Source organism: Aplidium turbinatum, chromosome 18, assembly GCF_918807975.1.
Source record: "Aplidium turbinatum chromosome 18, kaAplTurb1.1, whole genome shotgun sequence".
Classification (NCBI taxonomy): domain Eukaryota; kingdom Metazoa; phylum Chordata; class Ascidiacea; order Aplousobranchia; family Polyclinidae; genus Aplidium; species Aplidium turbinatum.
Window position 1 is genome coordinate 3,286,889 of NC_137489.1, and position 19,481 is coordinate 3,306,369.

Consider the following 19,481-nt stretch of genomic DNA (forward strand, 5'->3'; position numbering starts at 1 on the left):
AAAAATATCTTTTAAAGCACTTACAATTCACAACCTCATAATAAAAATTGTGCACAAAAATGCAGAATTTTTAAAATAGTCAAAAACATTGGATTTTATTTTTTTTGGAATTTTGGGATAAGACTTTAGATTTCATTACTACTACTTGTATTACAACTATTTTATGAGCAGCACTGTAGTCAAGCCTTTTTCTCAATACTAATATTGACGTAGATAACTGACTCCTATTCCAATAATTCCACTTTAATCACTAAAAATTCGTCAGCCCACACTGGGTGATCCGCCCCTCCCCCCCTTACTATGCCACTGTATGTCAAGCAAAGAATAATATTATAATACACAATTACACAAAGTGAAGGAGTCAAGACATAAAGATGAAGGAGTTTAATACATCGAATAGATGTAATGAGCTTGTCCGATGTGGGAAATAATTATATCATTTTCCAAACATGTCTCGCTGCTACTGGTAGGACAGTGTGCACAGTACAATTGCGTTACTTTAATTTGTCAGAAGTTACATTAAAGAACAGCGACAGTCTTAATAGTATAGTGAGCTACATGCAACAATCTAAGAAATACATAACAATCTGAGAAAGAAAGTACATTGCAAAATAAAGTCACACTATTCTGAGGATATAACTACAAGTCTATACACTTCTGCTATCATTTCTGAATTGGAATATTTATATATAGGCTTTATCTGCACTGATCATTGTAAAATTACATACACAGTTACACACATAATTATTAGTGCCAAGAAGAGTACGAAACATTAAAGATGTTTTTATTGCAGAATAGTGACTTTCTGCAATAAAATACAATTAAAAAGGATTCAATAAACGTATAGTTTTGCATGCATAATTAGTGCATCCCACTTTGCATTTAACATCATGTGACACTAGACAAAATATGCTCACTGCAGAGCCATTACAACATGTAAGGGGCAACAATCGGAATGAATAAAAACGCAATTGAACAAGGGCCACCATGCATGTAAATAAAGCGACAACCACGGTTTCTACCATGTAGCTAAACATGTGAGAGGCAGCATAAATTACTATACAATTGAACACGGGTTGTCATGCATGCGGATAAACTGTAAACCACGATTTCTAGCATTTGCAGTAACTAAGCACTGTGAGAGGAACCAAAAATATAAATACAACATAAATGAACAAAGGTTGTTGCACAGTGCACACTTGGACACATAGAACAGCATGCCAGTATTGTAACATTAGTCAAAACCTAGACAGCAATTTCAGGCAATCAAACCCAACGTAATAGAAGCCAATTAATGCTCATCTTGAATGCAAATGAAGCGACGATTCAGTTTCCATGTTTGGAGCCGAAAATGTGTATATTCTGCCAGTTGTAGTGGAAGGACTGTCCAAAATCATCAGGTTTGAAGAAATTCAGGACCAGGCACAGTGCTTCCACGCTGGAATCTTTGTTTAGTATTTCTTACTAGCTGCAGTTCTTCAGCTTTTATGTAGAAGAAAGTTACACTTGAACAGCTTCAGAGCAGTATTGAAAGGCAGCTGCAGCAGTCAAAATTTGATTAGCAGTTGGTCTGCCTACACTTTCGTTACCAAGCTTCCTTTTTACTATTCCACCAATCCCGTCACATGGAGATTTATCATGACTTGTGGCAAAAAATGACTAACTTGCACGCTCTGTGCCTGGTACTCGTGGATTCCATTACTTTAGTTCAAGTTCTTATTGGTTCTTTCAGTTTTAAGCGTGTATCAGATGATTCACAATTCACTGGCACGCATTGTTTCTTCGATGCAGCCCCAATGATAAACATCCAAGATCTATGTAAGTGTCTTGTCTTATGTAGCATGTGCTTATGACGAACAGTGGTGGGTTGGGCTTGTTGAAATCGTGGACAAAGAAAAGAATGATGTTCTTGTCAATTTTATGCATCCTTGTGGCCCCTCTCCTTTCAATTGGCGTGGCCATGAAGATAAGTGTTACATGCACATTTCTTCAATCCTGATGATTTTCGACAGTCCTTCCACTACAACAGGCAGAATATACACATTTTCGGCTCCAAACATATAGAAACTGAATCGTCGCTTCATTTGCATTCAAGATGAGCATTGAGCATGATTGGCTTCTATTATGTTGGGTTTGATTGCCTGAAATTGCTGTCTAGGTCTTGACTAATGTTACAATAATGGCATGCTGTTCTATGTGTCCAAGTGTGCACTGTGCAACAACCTTTATTCATTTATATTGTATTTATATTTTTGGTTCCTCTCACAGTGCTTAGTTACTGTACATGCTGGAAATCGTGGTTTGCAGTTTATTCGCACGCATGACAACCCGTGTTCAATTGTATAGTAATTTATGCTGCCTCTCACATGTTTAGCTACATGGTAGAAACCGTGGTTGTCGGTTTATTTACATGCATGGTGGCCCTTGTTCAATTGCGTTTTTATTCATTCCGATTGTTGCCCCTTACATGTTGTAATGGCTCTGCAGTGAGCATATTTTGTCCAGTGTCACATAATGTTAAATGCAAAATGGGATGCACTAGTTATGCATGCAAAACTATACGTTTATTGAATCCCTTTCAATTGTATTTTATTGCAGAAAGTCACTTAAAACAATCTTTAATGTTTCATACTCTTCTTGGCACTAATAATTATGTGTGTAACTGTGTATGTAATTTTACAATGATCAGTGCAGACAAAGCCTATATATAAATATTCCAATTCAGAAATGATAGCAGAAGTGTATACTGTATATATAGACTTCGACTTGTAGTTATATTCTCAGAATAGTGTGACTTCATTTTGCAATTTACTTTCTTTCTCAGATTGTTATGTATTTCTTAGATTGTTGCATGTAGCTCACTATACTATTAAGACTGTCGCTATTCTTTAATGTAACTTCTGACAAATTAAAGTAACGCAATTGTACTGTGCACACTGTCCTACCAGTAGCAGCGAGACATGTTTGGAAAATGATATAATTATTTCCCACATCGGACAAGCTCATTACATCTATTCGATGTATTAAACTCCTTCACTTTGTGTAATAATGTATTATAATATTATTCTTTGCTTGACATACAGTGGCATAGTAAGGGGGGAGGGGCGGACCACCCAGTATGGGCTGATAAATTGTTAGTGATTAAAGTGGAATTATTGGAATAGGAGTCAGTTATCTACGTCAATATTAGTATTGAGAAAAAGGCTTGATTACAGTTCTGCTCATAAAATAGTTGTAATACAAGTAGTAGTAATGAAATCTAAAGCCTTATCCCAAAATTCCAAAAAAAAATAAAATCCAATGTTTTTGACTATTTTAAAAATTCTGCATTTTTGTGCACAATTTTTATTATGAGGTTGTGAATTGTAAGTGCTTTAAAAGATATTTTTGGAATACAACATCTATGTTAATAATAATGATCAAAAAAATTTTGAAAAAAATGCGTGGCCGCATGGTGAAATCGGCCATGCTATCGAAGCACTACAAATGGTTATATCACAAAAAGTATAACTCCTAGCTCATTTTAACCTTCATTTTTGGAAAGCCCACCCCTGAAAATGGGGGGATAGATACAAATTTTAGGAAGATTGGGCAACTAGGTCCCAAGATATAAGCATTTTTATGCAGCTCATTAAAAAAATCGCCACCTGGTGGTCAAACATTAAAATAGCGATAAAACAAAAACCGCTCAACCAATTTTGACAAAATTTGTGCCAAATAACTCAGAATTTGAAGCATTTTAAACTGTGAAAAAATGGGACAATTCTAAATTTTATGGTTCCATGGCCTGGATGAATTATAATGAAATGACCCAGCAATCAATTTTTTCTTACACACTGATGTATGTTTAATACTAAGAACTAAAATTGTTTAATTTTCATGCCATTAGATACTGATATGCTAGGAACAATGCAATACAATAAACATTCAATTTGCCACACTATGTAAACATAACTTGTTCAAAGAACTTTATAACTCTGTTGTTTAGATTTGTTCAACAAGAGCACAATAAAGAAGCATGATCTCTCAACATCATAAAAGTCTATCCCTCATCAGCAATTTGTTAAAAAATTTGTTTGAAAAAAAAATCCCATTCCTGACCAACACCAAAGTCACCTGTAGCCTATTCTACCAAGACCATTCTAATTATATCATCTTTTCTATGTCATTCATTATTTCTATATTCTTGATCATTATCTTTGAAGTGATGTAGCATCACCTCAGCATGAGCAAATACTTTATGTTTATGTAAATATTTTAACATGTTGGTATTTGATCACTTTACCAGATGTCACCATATCTTTTTTCTTGCTGTCAACTCTTCTTTTTATGATTTCAGTCATTATTAGTTATTTTATTTAGGAGTGAAACTGAAGAAACTCTGCAGTTGAATTAATTTTTATTTTCAAGCTCCTCATTTTTAAGCAGTTTTAAAATATTTTTTGCAATGTTTTATGGTGTTGCAACCGTTCCAAATTGTCTCTCATGCAATATACATGCTTTTCATTAAATGATGTAATCTACCAGTGTATTATCGTGATACTTTGAGAAAAAAATAAACCTGGGATTAATTGGTGAAAGCTCTATCAGTATATTATAGCCTACAAGTTTTCGAACGAACTAATTTTATTTGCTTGTTCAAAATATTAATGTGGCAACTCTTTTTCCAATTAACCAGAGTTGCCAAATAAGAATCACAGTAATAAAAATTTTGAAACAGCTAAATTGTTTGAATGATTTTTTCATAAATTTCATGCTGGCACAAATTTTTTTATTAATGCAGGGGTTCTAGGTTTTATTTATTTAAAGCTTATAATCCCTTGATGACAGCAGAACCACTGCTAGTGTCACTACGCTCTGATGACACAAAGGCAACACAAATGAGTCTCAGGGAATTGTTTTATTCGTGAGTTCAAATGGCAGAATTTGGAATACCCTTTTTGAATTGACGTTTTTTTTAGAATGAATAGATTTCGTATTTAGAAATAAAGTAATGTGTGTAAAACTTGTTTGTGTGGAGGTATATAAAGCACATTTGAATGAAAAAAAAGGAAAATAATTACGCAATTTAAAATTGGCAAATTTTTAATTGGTTTGGTTTTGAATCTCTAAACTCGGACTGACAAAGCCTTGACAGCTTATTCCTGGAATCCTGGTGGAGGCTCTTGACGCAGGGCCGGTTACCGAGATTAACAGAGTGATGTTTGCGATTGTTGAAGTATTGTTGCCTGAGAATTATTCTATTAGGCAGGCCCGTAGCCAGACATTTTCAAGGGGGGGTTCCCAAATCCAAAAATATGGACCTTTTAAAAACACTTTCTTCTTGGTGTGTCTACAAGCAAGCAATCAAAACATAAGATGCGGAAGTACATAATATAAAGGTATATATCAACAAACAAAACAAACTTCAAATTGTCAACATAACAAAAACGAAATAAATAGGCTACCGGTACAAACAATTTTCACATTAACAAAAGCACATCCACAGTGGAACCGACAGGAGTGCCGGAAGTGGGACAGATGTAAGCAGTAGCGTAGCCAGGAATTTTGAAAGGGGGGGGGGGTTTTGACCACCTAGCGACGGGGGGTCTGGGGGGCCTCCCCCAGAAAATTTAAAAAAATTACTTTGAGTTTGGTGCATTCTAAGAGCATTTTCAACAAAAATTTGGGTACGAATATTCCTGTAAAATGGTGCTGTCCGGTAGCATAGCAAAAGGATAAGATCATGTTTTCTTCGGCATTTTTCGGAAATAAAGCTAAGTCTCTGTGTTTTCTTGTTGCTAATTCCTGGCTGAGATGTTTGACTGTTTGGTATTGGCAAAACTCGCTCTTTTAATGCAATTTTGTTTAAAATGAGGCAATTTTTTTTTAGACTGAAAGCATCATTCTCAATATCGTGACGTCACACGCGTGCCAAAGAGGGGGGTTGTAACCCCCAACCCCCCCCTTAGCTACGCCACTGGATGTAAGCTACTGCACAATTTGCGCCACTGGTGGTCCACCTGGAATGTTTAGTGGTCCAAAGAGATTTTTGTTGGTTCACATAATGGACATCAGTTGCAATGGTCCATGGAATTTCTTTCTCAAAAAATGGTCCATGGGACAAAATACATGTAAGCTTCAGCGAATTTCACTGTAATTCAGAATAAAGTATCTCCCACACTATCTACTAAACCAACAGACGTCCACAACTCCGTTGCATGTTCTCAATTCAACTATCTTTTATCACGAGAACTGCATTCATATTTATACGATTTTATCAATAGAATTATCCAGAAGGTAGAATGCAAGAAAGATTAACTATTACGTAAACTCTGTAACCGAGAAAATACGAGACAACTCACGTCAAATTCGCTAGCGCAACACAAGACATTATGATGCAGCAATGATAAAATTTTAAGAATGTACCATTGTACAATCAATCACTTTCAATCATTTTATTTTTCGTTATTAACGCGTCCGGGACGAAAATGTTTTCAATCTTCCATTTATCTTCCAGAAACCTCTTATTCAGAACTATCTGGAAGGTTTCAGCTGATCCTGTGATCGTATGTACACTACACCTTCTCCAAAATGTGGACCTTTTCTGCTCAAGGAGGGGTTCCCGGGAACCCTAAGAGCCCCCCTGGCTACGGGCCTGTATTAGGTGCGGCTGAATGGAGAGCAGTCCTTAAAATGCGTTGCTCAAGCGCACACCCTGAGAGTCGAACCAGCGCCGCTTGATCTTGAAGCTTATTCGTTCACAAAGTCAGTTGGTTCTGCATTAAGAAGGTAGGTACAACAGAAACGGTTGCATGATTTGCAAGCTCAGCATTCCACTCAATCCTATTTTCCCAAACGTGATATGACGTTCCTTTCGGCTGACCACAAACTTTCTGCTTCATACAAACGACAACGACGTTTTATGCTACATTGGAGTATTTGGTTTATTTATGTATAGTTTTATCAGCACTCTAAATAGTTAATGCAATGTGGTCACAAAGCCACTCATATGCATTGGGAGTAACATTAGTTGCTGCTGTAGCCACAATCGTTGGGATATATTTTTTCAAAAAGAAACAATCATGGAAAAAAGTTGGGAATGTAAAGAAGTTATTTTTTCATCCTGTAAAATCAATGCGGGGAATTGACTCAAACAAACTTCTTTGTCGAAAAGATGGACTTTGCTTGCCTGATAATTCTGTTTATGATAGGTTAGTACCAATATAGCTTATTGTGGCTTAAGAAAACAAATTTAAGTTAATTTTGCTTTGTATAGTTACATTTCTATGGCAAATAGCTTTTAAACTCACTGAAAAAATTTGAATATTAAACATAGAAGATATTATTTAATAATATCAAAACACATTATACCAACATTTTTGTCGTTATTCATAGAGGCTTTCTGGTGATACAACCTAACGGAAACATGATGACAGCTAGAAAAGAGCCTGGTCTCGTAACAATAGTTGTAGAAAACAAGAAGGATTATATCAATTTGCATGCTCCAAATGGAACAAGTATCAACGTTTCTATTCCATTAAATTCAGATAAAGCAATTGTTTGCAGGTAAGCTACTAGTATTTTGCTGTTGAAGTTGCTACTGATATCAAGCATGTTGTACCTTGAAATTGAAAGCATTAAGCTATTGTAAGATGTTCAAAAACTTTGGTGATGCTGATGTCCAACAAGGAAGTTGAGTTTAAAGATGTGCGTATTTCCCATGTTGTCGCATGTACTCTGGAGGATGAGATTGATAAATTGAACTCATCACACCTATTTTTTGTAATATTTCAGGGTATTTGGAGAAGAAACATATGGAATTGATTGTGGTAATGAAGTAGCAGAATGGCTGAGTAATTACTTTAACTCCTCATATAGGCTGGTGTATCACCCACCCCAAATACCTGGACGAAAAATCTCTTCTAAAGATGAAAAACATGCTCCACTGTTTGCTCACAAAGGAAATGTAGGTTTGTCTTGCCATATGAAAAAGGATAAACAAAAATTGTAATAAATGTGGTTGCATAACCCTGATTGTCGACTGCGTAGCTGTATAATGAGAGCTCTTGTGCGATGCTCAAAATGTCACCAAATTATGACATCGCTGCCACCCACAGCATTCTAACTATTGCTCTTTCGTATGTCATTAGCAATGCACTGTATGCTGTTACAATGGGCAAAAAATAAAAACAATACTATTATTTGTTAATTTTCACAAGATGACTAGCTCAAGGTGATGCATTTTTCACAGATTAAGTATCACGATCAGACCCCATGTCACTTATTGTCAGAAGCGTCTGTGAGAGATCTCAACTCAAGGCTGGATAAAAAAATTACAGCGCGATCTTTCAGGCCAAATATTCTGATTGAAGGGTGTCAGCCTTATGAAGAGGTAGGTGTACTGATGCTTGGATTGACATTGCGATGTGTCGTCTGCTGAAAGGCCGAGTCTAGAGAGTTTCTGCTCAATACGGTACTGGAACAGTTGTCTGTTCGGCGTCTGTTTAGACGAGAACATGCAGCTGGGCACTAAACGGCATACTTAAAAAGTGGTCACAAAGGTTCACTTGAGAGTTTTCATTGCTTTGTATCACTGAGTTATTTAGATATCCTGCAAAACAACATGTTGTAAGTATGTGCCTTGCCAGGACTTCGCATAGTCATTCTTTCAATACTAAAGCGCATCTACATTTTTGTCTGTTGTATAATATATTTAGATTCTCTTTCGGCACTGCCAAAACTGAATCATTTAAACAAAAGGTTTACAAATATCTTTTAATATGTTGCTCAGGATAACTGGACGTATGTTCGTATCGGTGTTGCAGTATTTCAATTCGTTAGGAATTGTTCCAGGTATGTTATACATATCAATCATATTATTTTACCAACGATTATGTGCATTTTAATAGGACGATTCACTAGTATTACTACTTTCAAGAATGAATCAAAACCACTTTTTAATATAGCAAGTTGCAAAAAGGAATGAATTCACAACCTTGAAAATTTTTAGTTGTTTATCCATGTTTTGTCAAAATGTTACCGTATGCTGTTAGCCTGAAGTCATGTCACTATTTCATGTCATAGTAGATGTACTGTTGATTTCAGAAACTTTATGCAAAAGTATAAAACAATGTTTCGCCTTTCCATTTTTTTTACAAATTGTTCCCAAACAAGTTTTTGAATTTGTTTCTAATTTATATTTTTTGGTTCAATTTTATTTCAGCAAAAAGGCGACCCGCCTATAGCCTTGTTACTCACACACCAATAGTTTACTAGCTTCATTTTTAATAATCATGTAACGATTTCGCCATGGTGTTGTGGAATCATCAGTGCAAAAACGTCAAGAGTAAAATAATAAAATTCTTCAAAGGCTATGAGCTAAATAAATGTAGATACAAAACCAACTTGTCCCTACGGTTGCCATTTCCAGTATTTGAACTCGACTTCATTTGATCAGTGACGTGCTTTGCAGATGCGTACTGACCACTGTCGACCCAAACACTGGCATCAAGGACTCTGCTAGTGGTAACCCACTCAAGGCCCTTCAAGAGTACGGGTTTAAGTTGATGAGCGCTAATTTTTTATTACTAACATAAAAAGTTCATGTAAAATGACGGATTTTGCTGTCGAGGATTTACACTGCTCAACTGGAGATGCTATGACCGCGATAAATCCTTTCTACTGTACTTAGTACTCGTTTTGAGCGCTTTTTAACAACTGAATTTCGTTGGTTCTACTTTTTACTAGACCCTTGCTATGTTATACTAGTAGGTATGTATTATTTTCACCCTGATATCCATCATCGCATCCATCCAGACTGGTAGCATGCATGGTTCGTAAATTTCTACCCAGATAGCAAATCAACCCTTTTTTACATTTGTGTTCAATTTATTTATAGATATCGCCTATGCAAGCCCGAAGAGCGGTACATCTATAAAACAAGTCCGTTGTTTGGAGTCAGTTTAGCCGTGGTAAAGGAAGGAATGATTCGTGCTGGTGATCCTGTGTACGCCTGTTAGATTGCCGTCGTGCCTGTTTTCAACTGAGCGAAACGAATTTCATGCGGTGCTTAATTCTGTGCAACAGAAACCTGAATGCACTGATTGCTTTTTGTGGATAAATGTAAACTTCAAAATAAACATCCTGCCGTAAATATATACGCATCCCTGTTAAATCTACTTTTTTTAATCACCTGCGTATATTTAAAAGATGTGAAAAAATGTGCTGGCGACTATATTTTTACAGTTAATAATAATACGTATATATAATAATTATGTTGTTGCAATTATGATTCCTAAAAGTACCTATCCTTTTTATTGTTATAATGTATATTTGTGGAAATATGGAACTTTATCTCCATTTGCTGGTGCTTCTTCAATTTCTAACGCTCATAATTTCATCTTCTTAATTATTTGGTAGATTTGTGGTACAGATTGAATTCAATTTACCTCATGGCATCAATAGGTCACCTACAGTGACTTGTGTTGTGTGCGAACAACCATCAAGCGTACGACAAGCTTTTGATGACCTCAACATGAAGTGACGTATCGTATTGCTGCTACTGTGTCACCGCGAGCACATGAGGAAGACATTAACTTGAATGAACAGTAGTTCTAGTGTTGCTGTTGCATTTTTGCCGCGATTTTGTTTTTTACAGACTAACTGGAGCCTCTTCTATCCACTGACGTCAATCATTCTTTTATCATTAATTGAACGTGCATTATTGTTGAATCAATGTTAAAACAATTTCACTTTAACGATGCTTTCTATTCTAATGGCAAGCGTATTGCATTGCAGATGATATATAGGTTTGAGATAGGCAAGTATAGAATGTGCATTGTTTCGTATCTGATTTTCCTCACTTTTCTTTGCCCCTCCTTCGCCGGAGAGCCCTTTTCTCCTTTCAAGGATGATATTCTGTTCCGGATAAATTGGCCTGGTGCCCAAGGTGATGTTGATGGTTTAGCTCCTCCAGGATTCGAATATAGTCAGGAGGATACTTTTGTCGTCACGTCTGCTGATAATGAACGCTATAAATGCTCTGTACCTAGCGTGATGTCGGCTGACAATGACAAAAGCTCGCGAGACGCAAGTAATGCTAAAGCAGCTCACGAATTGTTGGCTCCTATTTTTAAATCAGCCCTCTGTACTTATAACATCCACACATATTGGACTTACGAAGTTTGCCATGGTAAACACATCCGACAATACCATGAGGAAAGGGTCCGAAGGTCAAATAGCAAAGATCCACTTTCCACGCTTGTGCTGAAGACAGAAAATGGCAAAGAAATTGTAATTCAACAAGAAGACAACAAGAACGACTTGGTGAAAACTACAGAGTTCTTTCTGGGCCACATGTCCGAAAAAATTGACAAATCGGGACTCTTGCTAGATCCTGGGACACTGCCAACAAAGCCCGAAGAGGTGCCAAGGAAGAAAATCAACGGTGTCAGCACTCCTTATTACGCAGTCAACCTAACTGATGGTACTCCGTGCGATCTGAAGGTTTGTAACCACTTTTTGGATTAAAAGCTGTAATACGTTCCATTTTTTATAAAACTTCGACATAAAGTGTTTTTATAATATATTTAAAATCGATACTAATACGACACGTTTAGAATGCACAATAAATAAAGTAATAACAAGAGCATAACAATAACAAGAGTTGGTTTCCTCTGCAACTTCGTTATCTTTTGTTTGTCAGTCGGGTTCTGGGCGAAAGAGCACAATCTTGTACATATGCGGACCGGATTCCAGAAATGACTTGCTCACTGTCACCGAAACCAGTTCTTGCGAGTATGAACTGGTTGTGCTCACTCCTGTCTTATGCAGCAATCTGTTCTATACGGTAAGTATGTAGACGGATCTGGTTTCATCATACGAACAATGTTGTTGAAATCACCCTACCAGTGCTAAACCCTATGAGAGTGTCACTCATACAATCGTTCTTATGCATTTTTGTATAACAATAAATTAAAGCATTGCCTGTTTAGTGTTTATCTTCTGTTGGCATTGATTGCGTTTCCTAACCAGCATTTCCCAAGTCCTTTTTACATTGATTTAACGTCTGCATGTGTTAATTAAATATGAAAAAATACTAAATTCTTGACCTGGAAAGTGCAACATTTCTTGCTAAAATAAATAACTATCAATGAAATATGTGTGGAGAGATCAAATCAGTGTAAAAAGACGAACTGCGCTAGCTGGATGGGCTAACCGTGTCATTGTTGCAGAACAAACGAAAGCAGGTCAATGAAATTCAATGTGTTGCTTTGGGGGATTCCCCACTTAAGCCGGCTGCGCTGACGAAGTTCACTAACGAACAATCAGAAGGTAATTTTCAGTCAGCAAAATCCGTCATTTTTACATTGATTCAACGTCTGCAAACGTTGAATCAATGTAAAAATAGCAGATTTTGCTGTTTAAATTGTAGCAACAGTGATAAAATAAACATAAAAACAAACCTTTTTCTCCACCTTCAAGCATGTCATCAGGTGTCTTGCCATACAACAGCCACCTACTTTTGATAAGTTTCGGACCGACGTCCTTGTGAGTAAAGCGCGAGCACTTTTACCATCGGGCACGCATGTGACGTTTTGTTTTGGTGAAAGATGTTATATTGTGAAATGCTTTGCACGATACTGTGACACTGTCACTTAAGCTTGCAATGTATAATTATCTGAATAGTTTTTTTAAATACTCTTGCAAAAAGACGAAATTAATATACTTGTGTCATTTTTTTCCAGATATTAGCGGCCGCATTTTACGGCCCAGTGGAGAACCATCCAAAAGTGACGAGCCGACGAAGAACGACATGCGACGAGTAGAGCCCACCACAATATCTTCTATCGTTGACAAATCTTTGTTGAAAGAGTTCCTATCAGGGACCTACTGCCTCAGGGGTGGTTCTGGTTGGTGGAGGTGAGGACTTTATTAAACAAAATGCAGAAAATATCAAGGTTGCCAGATATTTTTAATATTTCCAGCCCAATTACTACTGAAAAGTAACCCAATTGCCACAAGTGATGAAATAAGCTCAAAAGTAGCCCAAAATATAAAACATTTTCGCAAAATATAATCGAAATGAAAAAAAATCGGTGAAAATAGAACGAAATCAAACGAAAAAACAGCGTTTTCTAAAATTAACTCGCGACTCCAAAACAAAACTAGCCCACTTTGGCGGAGAAAGCGCGGAACTGGCCCTTGTAAGTGATTTAAAAGTTGTATAGTATACACAGTTGTTGCATGCAGGTGATTAAGTGGACGGGAAGGCAAGGAAGCCAATATTCGTGTCCACCTTCAGGCATGCCTTTAAGTGTCTTGCCAAACACATAGCTGCATGTTCTTGAGCGGTGTCGAACCGGCTTTGCCATAAAGCATAAAGGCGTGTAGGTTGGATCACGGAACATATGCAGCCATTAACAGAACAAAGGTTCCTGAAAGCTTGACATCAACTATTTTGTTCACGTTTTTCCAACTGTGTTTAACAAGTTGAGTCTTATCTTTCCACCAGATTTGAATATTGCTACGGTGTTCATGTCACACAGTACCATGATGATAAGAAGACTGGCAGAACGACGATACTGGTTGGCGCCTGGGATGAAGCTGGCCATAAGGCATGGTGTGAAAAAAAAACGTCAAAACCTGTCATTTACAAATTGAACGCAGAGGTAATGTACACAGCTAACGTTGGGTGAAGGGTGAAAGAAAATTTCTTAACAGTTTTACGAACGCAAGTTCTTAAGAGATTGCGTCAACATTGACCACGACACGTAGTTGATCGTCATTAAGTGATTTTTTGTTGTCGTATTCAGGCTTACGCCCGGTGATTGAAGATTTAGACTAAGTGGACGGGAAGGCAAGAAAGCCAATCTTCGTGTCCACCTTAAGACATGCCTTTAAGTGTCTTGCCAAAGACACAGCCGCATGCTCTTGAGCGGTGTCGAACCGGCGCCCTTTCGAGCGTCGTTCCAGGGCTCTCACCACTTGGCAATGCAGCCGACGAGTAATTGAGTCATTGAAGTAGACATCAGTGAATCCATCGCTCTCTCTACCCTCTGAATCTCAAATGCAACCACCAAACGTGTTCTGGAACAATGTCTGCATTCCTCCTATGAATCCATAGTCGTTTTAGCCATGTCAGTGCTCAATACGTAATTACGTATGCCAATTAACGATAACGTAAATGTTGTCTCTTGCTATGACGCACTGCGCATGCGCTTGAAAATATGTCCACTTAGCGGAGCAGATGATCCGCTTACCTGGGACGATGCGACTAAAAACTCTGCTCTTTTGTAGTCTTAATGTTCAGTCCTATGAAGCGTAACAAGACAAACGAGTTGTGATTGTGGTGAAAAGGCCCACTCTGAACGCCATGGTTCAGGCAAGGAAATAAACAGTGCTTTTACCTTCCACGACTGTGAACCAGTCATTGATGTTTTTTTTTGCGTTGAGCTTTTAAGTTGCCTTTGTTCAGGGCAAGAATGCGGTGCTGCAAATCGCCCATTTCTATGGCAACGGTGACGTGTGCGACGCCACCGGGAAGCCCCGAGAGGTGGTTGTTCGAATGAAGTGCAAGAAAGATGCGTCCAGTCCTCATTCCGTCACCATCTATATGCTGGAACCTTCGACCTGCTCCTATATCCTTGGAGTAGAATCTTTAATATTTTGTGACTTACTCGATTCTGCGGACGATTATGGCCTTGTATCGATCGATACGTAACATATTGCTCTTTTATTATTTATATTTTTTTTTTTTTGGTAAACGTGTATCCAAAAATTATATATTTTATTCCAGTCAGTTTTTGACTATGAGATCTAAATCGTGGATTCGCTTTTCATAGTAACAGCCAGTTTGTCCGTGGTTGAAGGGCGACCATCTAAACTGCATTAACGTAGCTACATTGTAAAGGTCTGTTTCCACCCTCTGAGAAAAGAGAAACAAGGTGCAAAGAATGGGAAACTGTAAGTGCCATTTTGAAAACTATGTTTCCAAACACCCGTCATAGTAGTTTACGATGTAACGGTTTTACATTTAGTGTACAGTATTTGACTGCTTACTTCGATCAATAATGGCTACCCGTACGGATAAGAGCTCTTATCAACCCACCGCCGTGATGCTTCCTTTCAGTATTACTTTTACCTACTCAGGTAATGACCATTTCTGATGATTGTTCTATATTCCCCACCGAACAATCGCAACAAGTATTTCGAATCCACTGAGAATATTTATTGAAAAACCCTTCTGATCGGCGGCTAGTGACTCATTTTGAATCTTTTTTGCTGGCTCAGACATTCTCACTGACTTGACTAAATTTTCCATTGGTCACAGTTTTAAACCAGATACTGAGCCTATGAACTGTACTATACAGTTGTAATAAAAGAGGGCTCAGTTTAGCATTTGCTCTGCCATTAGCTTCCCCCTTGCTTGACTAGCTGCGTCACTGACTGTTACCAATATGTTCCAGAATCAAACTCAAGTACTGATACTAGCTTCAATCTCTTGAACTAGCGTTAACATTGTATTGCAATAGATTGAGATTCGCTTTTAACAGCATAATTGTCAATTATTTTACAAGTAGGCTATAGAACGTTCCTCTTCAACCTTATGCTGTGGGTTTGCTGTGGTAATTGTTTTTTGCAAAGGTCTAGGGAACTGTGTTCCGAAAGCTCGTGATGACCGCCACTACCACAGCGAATCGGGATCATTAGGCTGAGATCGTTCTAATTACACTTGTAAAATAATTGTACTGTATTGCAAGCACAATAGCACATCTTAATCTCGTAAACGGAAATGTATTAAAGCGCTTGTATTTTTTGTATACGTTGTTTTCAGATGTGTTGAGAACTTGAGTGACATGGCTGTTGGCAATTTATTGTAGAGGTGGTAGGCCTGTGCTTAATATTGAAGGTTGCAATGAATTCTTCTGAGAGCAATTTTTCATTGAGCAATATTTAATTTGGTGAGCCACAAACTTTGGATTGTAGCCTACGACACTTTCTGGATGCCGCTGTGTTTCGTTTTTTACACACAATAAAATTACTGGGTTATCAAGAATTAAAGAAACTCTTTACCAAGAATTTTTTGCGTCGAAACGAAATGTTTTTCTTTTGAACACCCCTAATCCTGAGTTAGCCTACATTGCAACTTGAACACTCCTAATCCTGACGTACGTTGCAACGAAATTTGATAACGATTACAAAATATGATTGTGTATCAAAATAGCGCTTGTCCGAATCAGTGATAGAAGTTTCTAGGGAAGGAAAATTCTCAACCGCAAGATTCGGATTGGGGTTCCAATTCGAGATTTTCCAATAATTTGTTCAATTTTTGTTCCGTATAGTTCCAAAGGAAAGTGATCGTTTCCGTATGATTGCCACAGTAGCCCAGCCCAGTTGCATTCTTGAACATAATCGAATCAACTGAAAATGGACGGATTTTGTAACCTGTGAAAAATGTGTTTTTGACGGCGAGCCAAGTCCGATGAAATGCCGTATTAGCAGTTGGTGGCAGTGGATCCCTGTTTATGTCCTGCCCTTGTTGGTGGCGGATCCAGGGAGGATGAAGATGTTTCTTAGCTCCTACAAGTTTTTGCCCTTGTAACAAAAAAATGCGGAATGGTGCGAAAAAGGTTACTAAAAAGTAAATTTTTCACTATATTTGCAAGGTTGGATTGACACAGACATGACTGGCCATAAAAGGAGATCGATAAGTTGCATTGCTGGAGGCGATCTGACCACAGACCAAATCCACGATCTCCCGTGAATGAATGCACGTTATTTGCTTCAACTGCACGTTTCCTCAGCATGGACTGGCAAGCTACTTTACATATTTTTTTCTGATTTACTATTGTAGTCCTAACATGTTGAGTACAATTTTGTTACCGTACCGAAGTTTCTTCGTTGTGTCATAAGCACACGAAACCATGCAGCAACACAGCATTTATCATCACACGAAATAAAAGTTATGGTTTACACTACCTCTTTTCACGACTCTTATGTTTTAACTTGAGTGCTACCCAAACGTCTTTAAAGTTTAGCTCGCATGAAAAGCCGGGTCTTGGGGTCCGAAACAACTAAATTGCAAACGATTTGGTGACGTGTTTTATCAATAATAATTTGTGACAAAACCAATGTTCTAGGGCTGCTCCTCTTTTCGAAAAAAATACAAGGTCCAACAGTAACCTATAACTTTTCTAAGGACTGGCGGCCGTAGTCTAGCTTAATCCGGTGACGTCATCGAGAGTGGCCGGATCCACCTCAAAATGCGCAATCACCTTCACACCCTGCCTCTACATCGACCTGTCTTACGCATCCTCTTCTTGTTTGTCAAGCCAACCTTGCTGCTTTCCTCCACAACCTCTCTTTCACGTTTTCTTGTGTCTTCCTTGTTTCCTTCGATCATCCACTCGCAGTTTCAACGCTTTTCTCAAAACATGCCCACACCACTTTTCGCAAACTTATCAACATTCAACACTCCCATTCAACCCAATGCAAGCAAGTTTTTCGGTATTCCTTTTGTCCATCACACCACGCGAAAGTTTAACATTTAAGAATTTCATGAAAAAGATAAATTTTTAAGTAAAAATCCACCAATGTCGCTCTGGGGTTAACCGTAGGATAAAGTTTTATTGGCAACTGTATAAGTTACTGTATATCGGTTCTGCAAACTTGTCGGTCCACTTAAGTTGGTTGGCTTAATAAATGAAACTTAACTAAACAAAGCTCATCACTTTAGCGTAAGATCGTGACGCAGTAGTGCTATTTACATGGAACAACTTCACGCAGCGTTTATTGGAAAACGTTAGTTGACGGCTTACTCATGGGACTTTCCATGCCATGATTGAAACTGTTCGATTTTTTATTGCTTGTAGCTAATCAGCGTTTAACGGGGCGTAAAATTTATTGTGCGGCGCTGACAAGTCTAAGATAAAGAACATTGAGCACTCTTGTGGTATTAATACCATTTATCGTACGAGAAATGTATAAAGTAGCCAAAAAGTTCAATATCACACACAAAACCAGAAATGGCATTCAGAAATTTTAACTGGATAGACAAATTTGAAAGAATGTAAATTACAAAGTAAACGTGGCTGAAACATTAAGTAATCTTGATGATACAAATTGTTTGTCGCGATAGCGCAGTCGTTGAAACGCCCGATTTTGTGTATGAAGAAGCGATAGTTTTACTCCCAGGACGCACACTGCAGTATGACTGCACTATAGCTGGAACAACACGTTTCAAGTCAGCTTTCCATTTAGGAGAACCTAGTGGGAAGAATAATTTATGGATGGCAAGAAGGAACTTTACTCTGTCAATCTAAGTGACAGTCTACGTCAAGGCTACTCAACTGGCGGACCGCGGTCCAAATCCGGACCTTAAGCTTTTGGAAGAATAACCTCATTGCCACGATTCAAAGCTTCTTTAAACAGATTTCTACTGGAAGGAAGCAATTTTTACTGTGATTATTCTAGCTGCTGGGGGGCTTCGACCCCCAAACACTTTCTCAGAATTTCAATTCGAGTTACATTTTACATAAAAAAGTGGTTTAAAAATATTCAATTTGTCAAACTGGTCCTTTGTTAACATTAGTTGAGTAACCCTGGTCTACGTCAATGGTTCAAAGCCTCTACAAGTATGCGAAACTGTCAGGAATAAGCTTCTAGAGGCTTTTTCAGTAAGAGGATAAAGATCCCCCTAATTAGTTTGATTGATCGAATCTTTATCCTCGGACTGGGAAAGCTTCTTGCAGAGCTTAATCCTGGCAGTTTCGCATACTTGCAGAGGCTTTGAATCACTGACGCAGGCCCGGTCACCGAGATTGACAGAGTGAAGTTTCCGATTGCTGAAGTCTTGTTGCCGTGGAACTATTCCATCCATTAGATGCCGCTGAATGGAGAGCAGTCCTTAACGTGCGTTGCTCAAGCGCACACCCTGAGAGTCGAACCAGCATCGCTTGATCTTGAAGCTTCTTCGTTCCAGAAGTGACTTTCGTGCAACATGAGTGTGCTACAGCGCCAGTTTGTGTTCGTGAGCAAACGTACACTTTTTGAGGCCGATTCTGGAGTAAACTATGAACTGCTCAAAGGCAAAGATGCAATTGTCGGTAGCTGCGTAACGCTAAAGATAGGATGGAAGATGAGATTAAAGACACTATTTTATCATGCTTAATACACTGATAAATATTTATCACTGTATCAAGTCATAAAAGAATAATATTGTAAAGTGGCTAAAAATAACAACCTGAAACAACTTAAGCAGTAATCACAAAATCCTTACATTGAAAATATTGCTGTTTAGCTCAAAATTCTAAGTTACACACTGGGGTTGCGGCATATAGCTTACAAATGCACAAGCCAAAAAATATGCATATTGAATAAAATGTAAAATTGCCTTCCATCCTTTAGCCTTGCTCTACCGAGTCCAAATTACCATAAACTGTTGGGCGGATTGGAGTGGAGGCAAGTAGGGTTGCTGTAGACTAAAAATACGCTTTTTG

The 19,481-nt window shown here is 37.9% G+C and overlaps 2 protein-coding genes across 2 annotated transcripts; both read left to right on the forward strand.

Annotated features, from left to right (window-relative positions):
• Positions 1-6,946: 6,946 nt before the first annotated feature.
• Positions 6,947-10,778, forward strand: LOC145787556 (mitochondrial amidoxime reducing component 2-like). The gene is made up of 7 exons (XM_082599322.1): positions 6,947-7,193; positions 7,378-7,548; positions 7,777-7,948; positions 8,234-8,374; positions 8,774-8,835; positions 9,455-9,532; positions 9,881-10,778. The coding sequence occupies exons 1-7, from the start codon at positions 6,970-6,972 to the stop codon at positions 9,999-10,001; spliced, it is 969 nt and encodes a 322-aa protein (XP_082455448.1). The 5' UTR covers positions 6,947-6,969; the 3' UTR covers positions 10,002-10,778.
• Positions 10,717-16,928, forward strand: LOC145787555 (endoplasmic reticulum lectin 1-like). Its single transcript, XM_082599321.1, has 6 exons — positions 10,717-11,487; positions 11,687-11,830; positions 12,216-12,315; positions 12,729-12,903; positions 13,496-13,652; positions 14,459-16,928. The coding sequence occupies exons 1-6, from the start codon at positions 10,717-10,719 to the stop codon at positions 14,702-14,704; spliced, it is 1,593 nt and encodes a 530-aa protein (XP_082455447.1). The 3' UTR covers positions 14,705-16,928.
• The last annotated feature ends 2,553 nt before the right edge of the window (positions 16,929-19,481 follow it).

Bases quoted from the DNA above. Each gene is read 5' to 3' on its own strand.
- LOC145787556 (XM_082599322.1), top strand. From the start codon at position 6,970: ATGTGGTCACAAAGCCACTCATATGCATTGGGAGTAACATTAGTTGCT. The intron at 7,194-7,377 runs GTTAGTACCAAT...CGTTATTCATAG, and splicing joins GATAATTCTGTTTATGATAG to AGGCTTTCTGGTGATACAAC. The intron at 7,949-8,233 runs GTAGGTTTGTCT...CATTTTTCACAG, and splicing joins TGTTTGCTCACAAAGGAAAT to ATTAAGTATCACGATCAGAC.
- LOC145787555 (XM_082599321.1), top strand. From the start codon at position 10,717: ATGTTAAAACAATTTCACTTTAACGATGCTTTCTATTCTAATGGCAAG. The intron at 12,316-12,728 runs GTAATTTTCAGT...ATTTTTTTCCAG, and splicing joins CACTAACGAACAATCAGAAG to ATATTAGCGGCCGCATTTTA. The intron at 12,904-13,495 runs GTGAGGACTTTA...TCTTTCCACCAG, and splicing joins GGTGGTTCTGGTTGGTGGAG to ATTTGAATATTGCTACGGTG.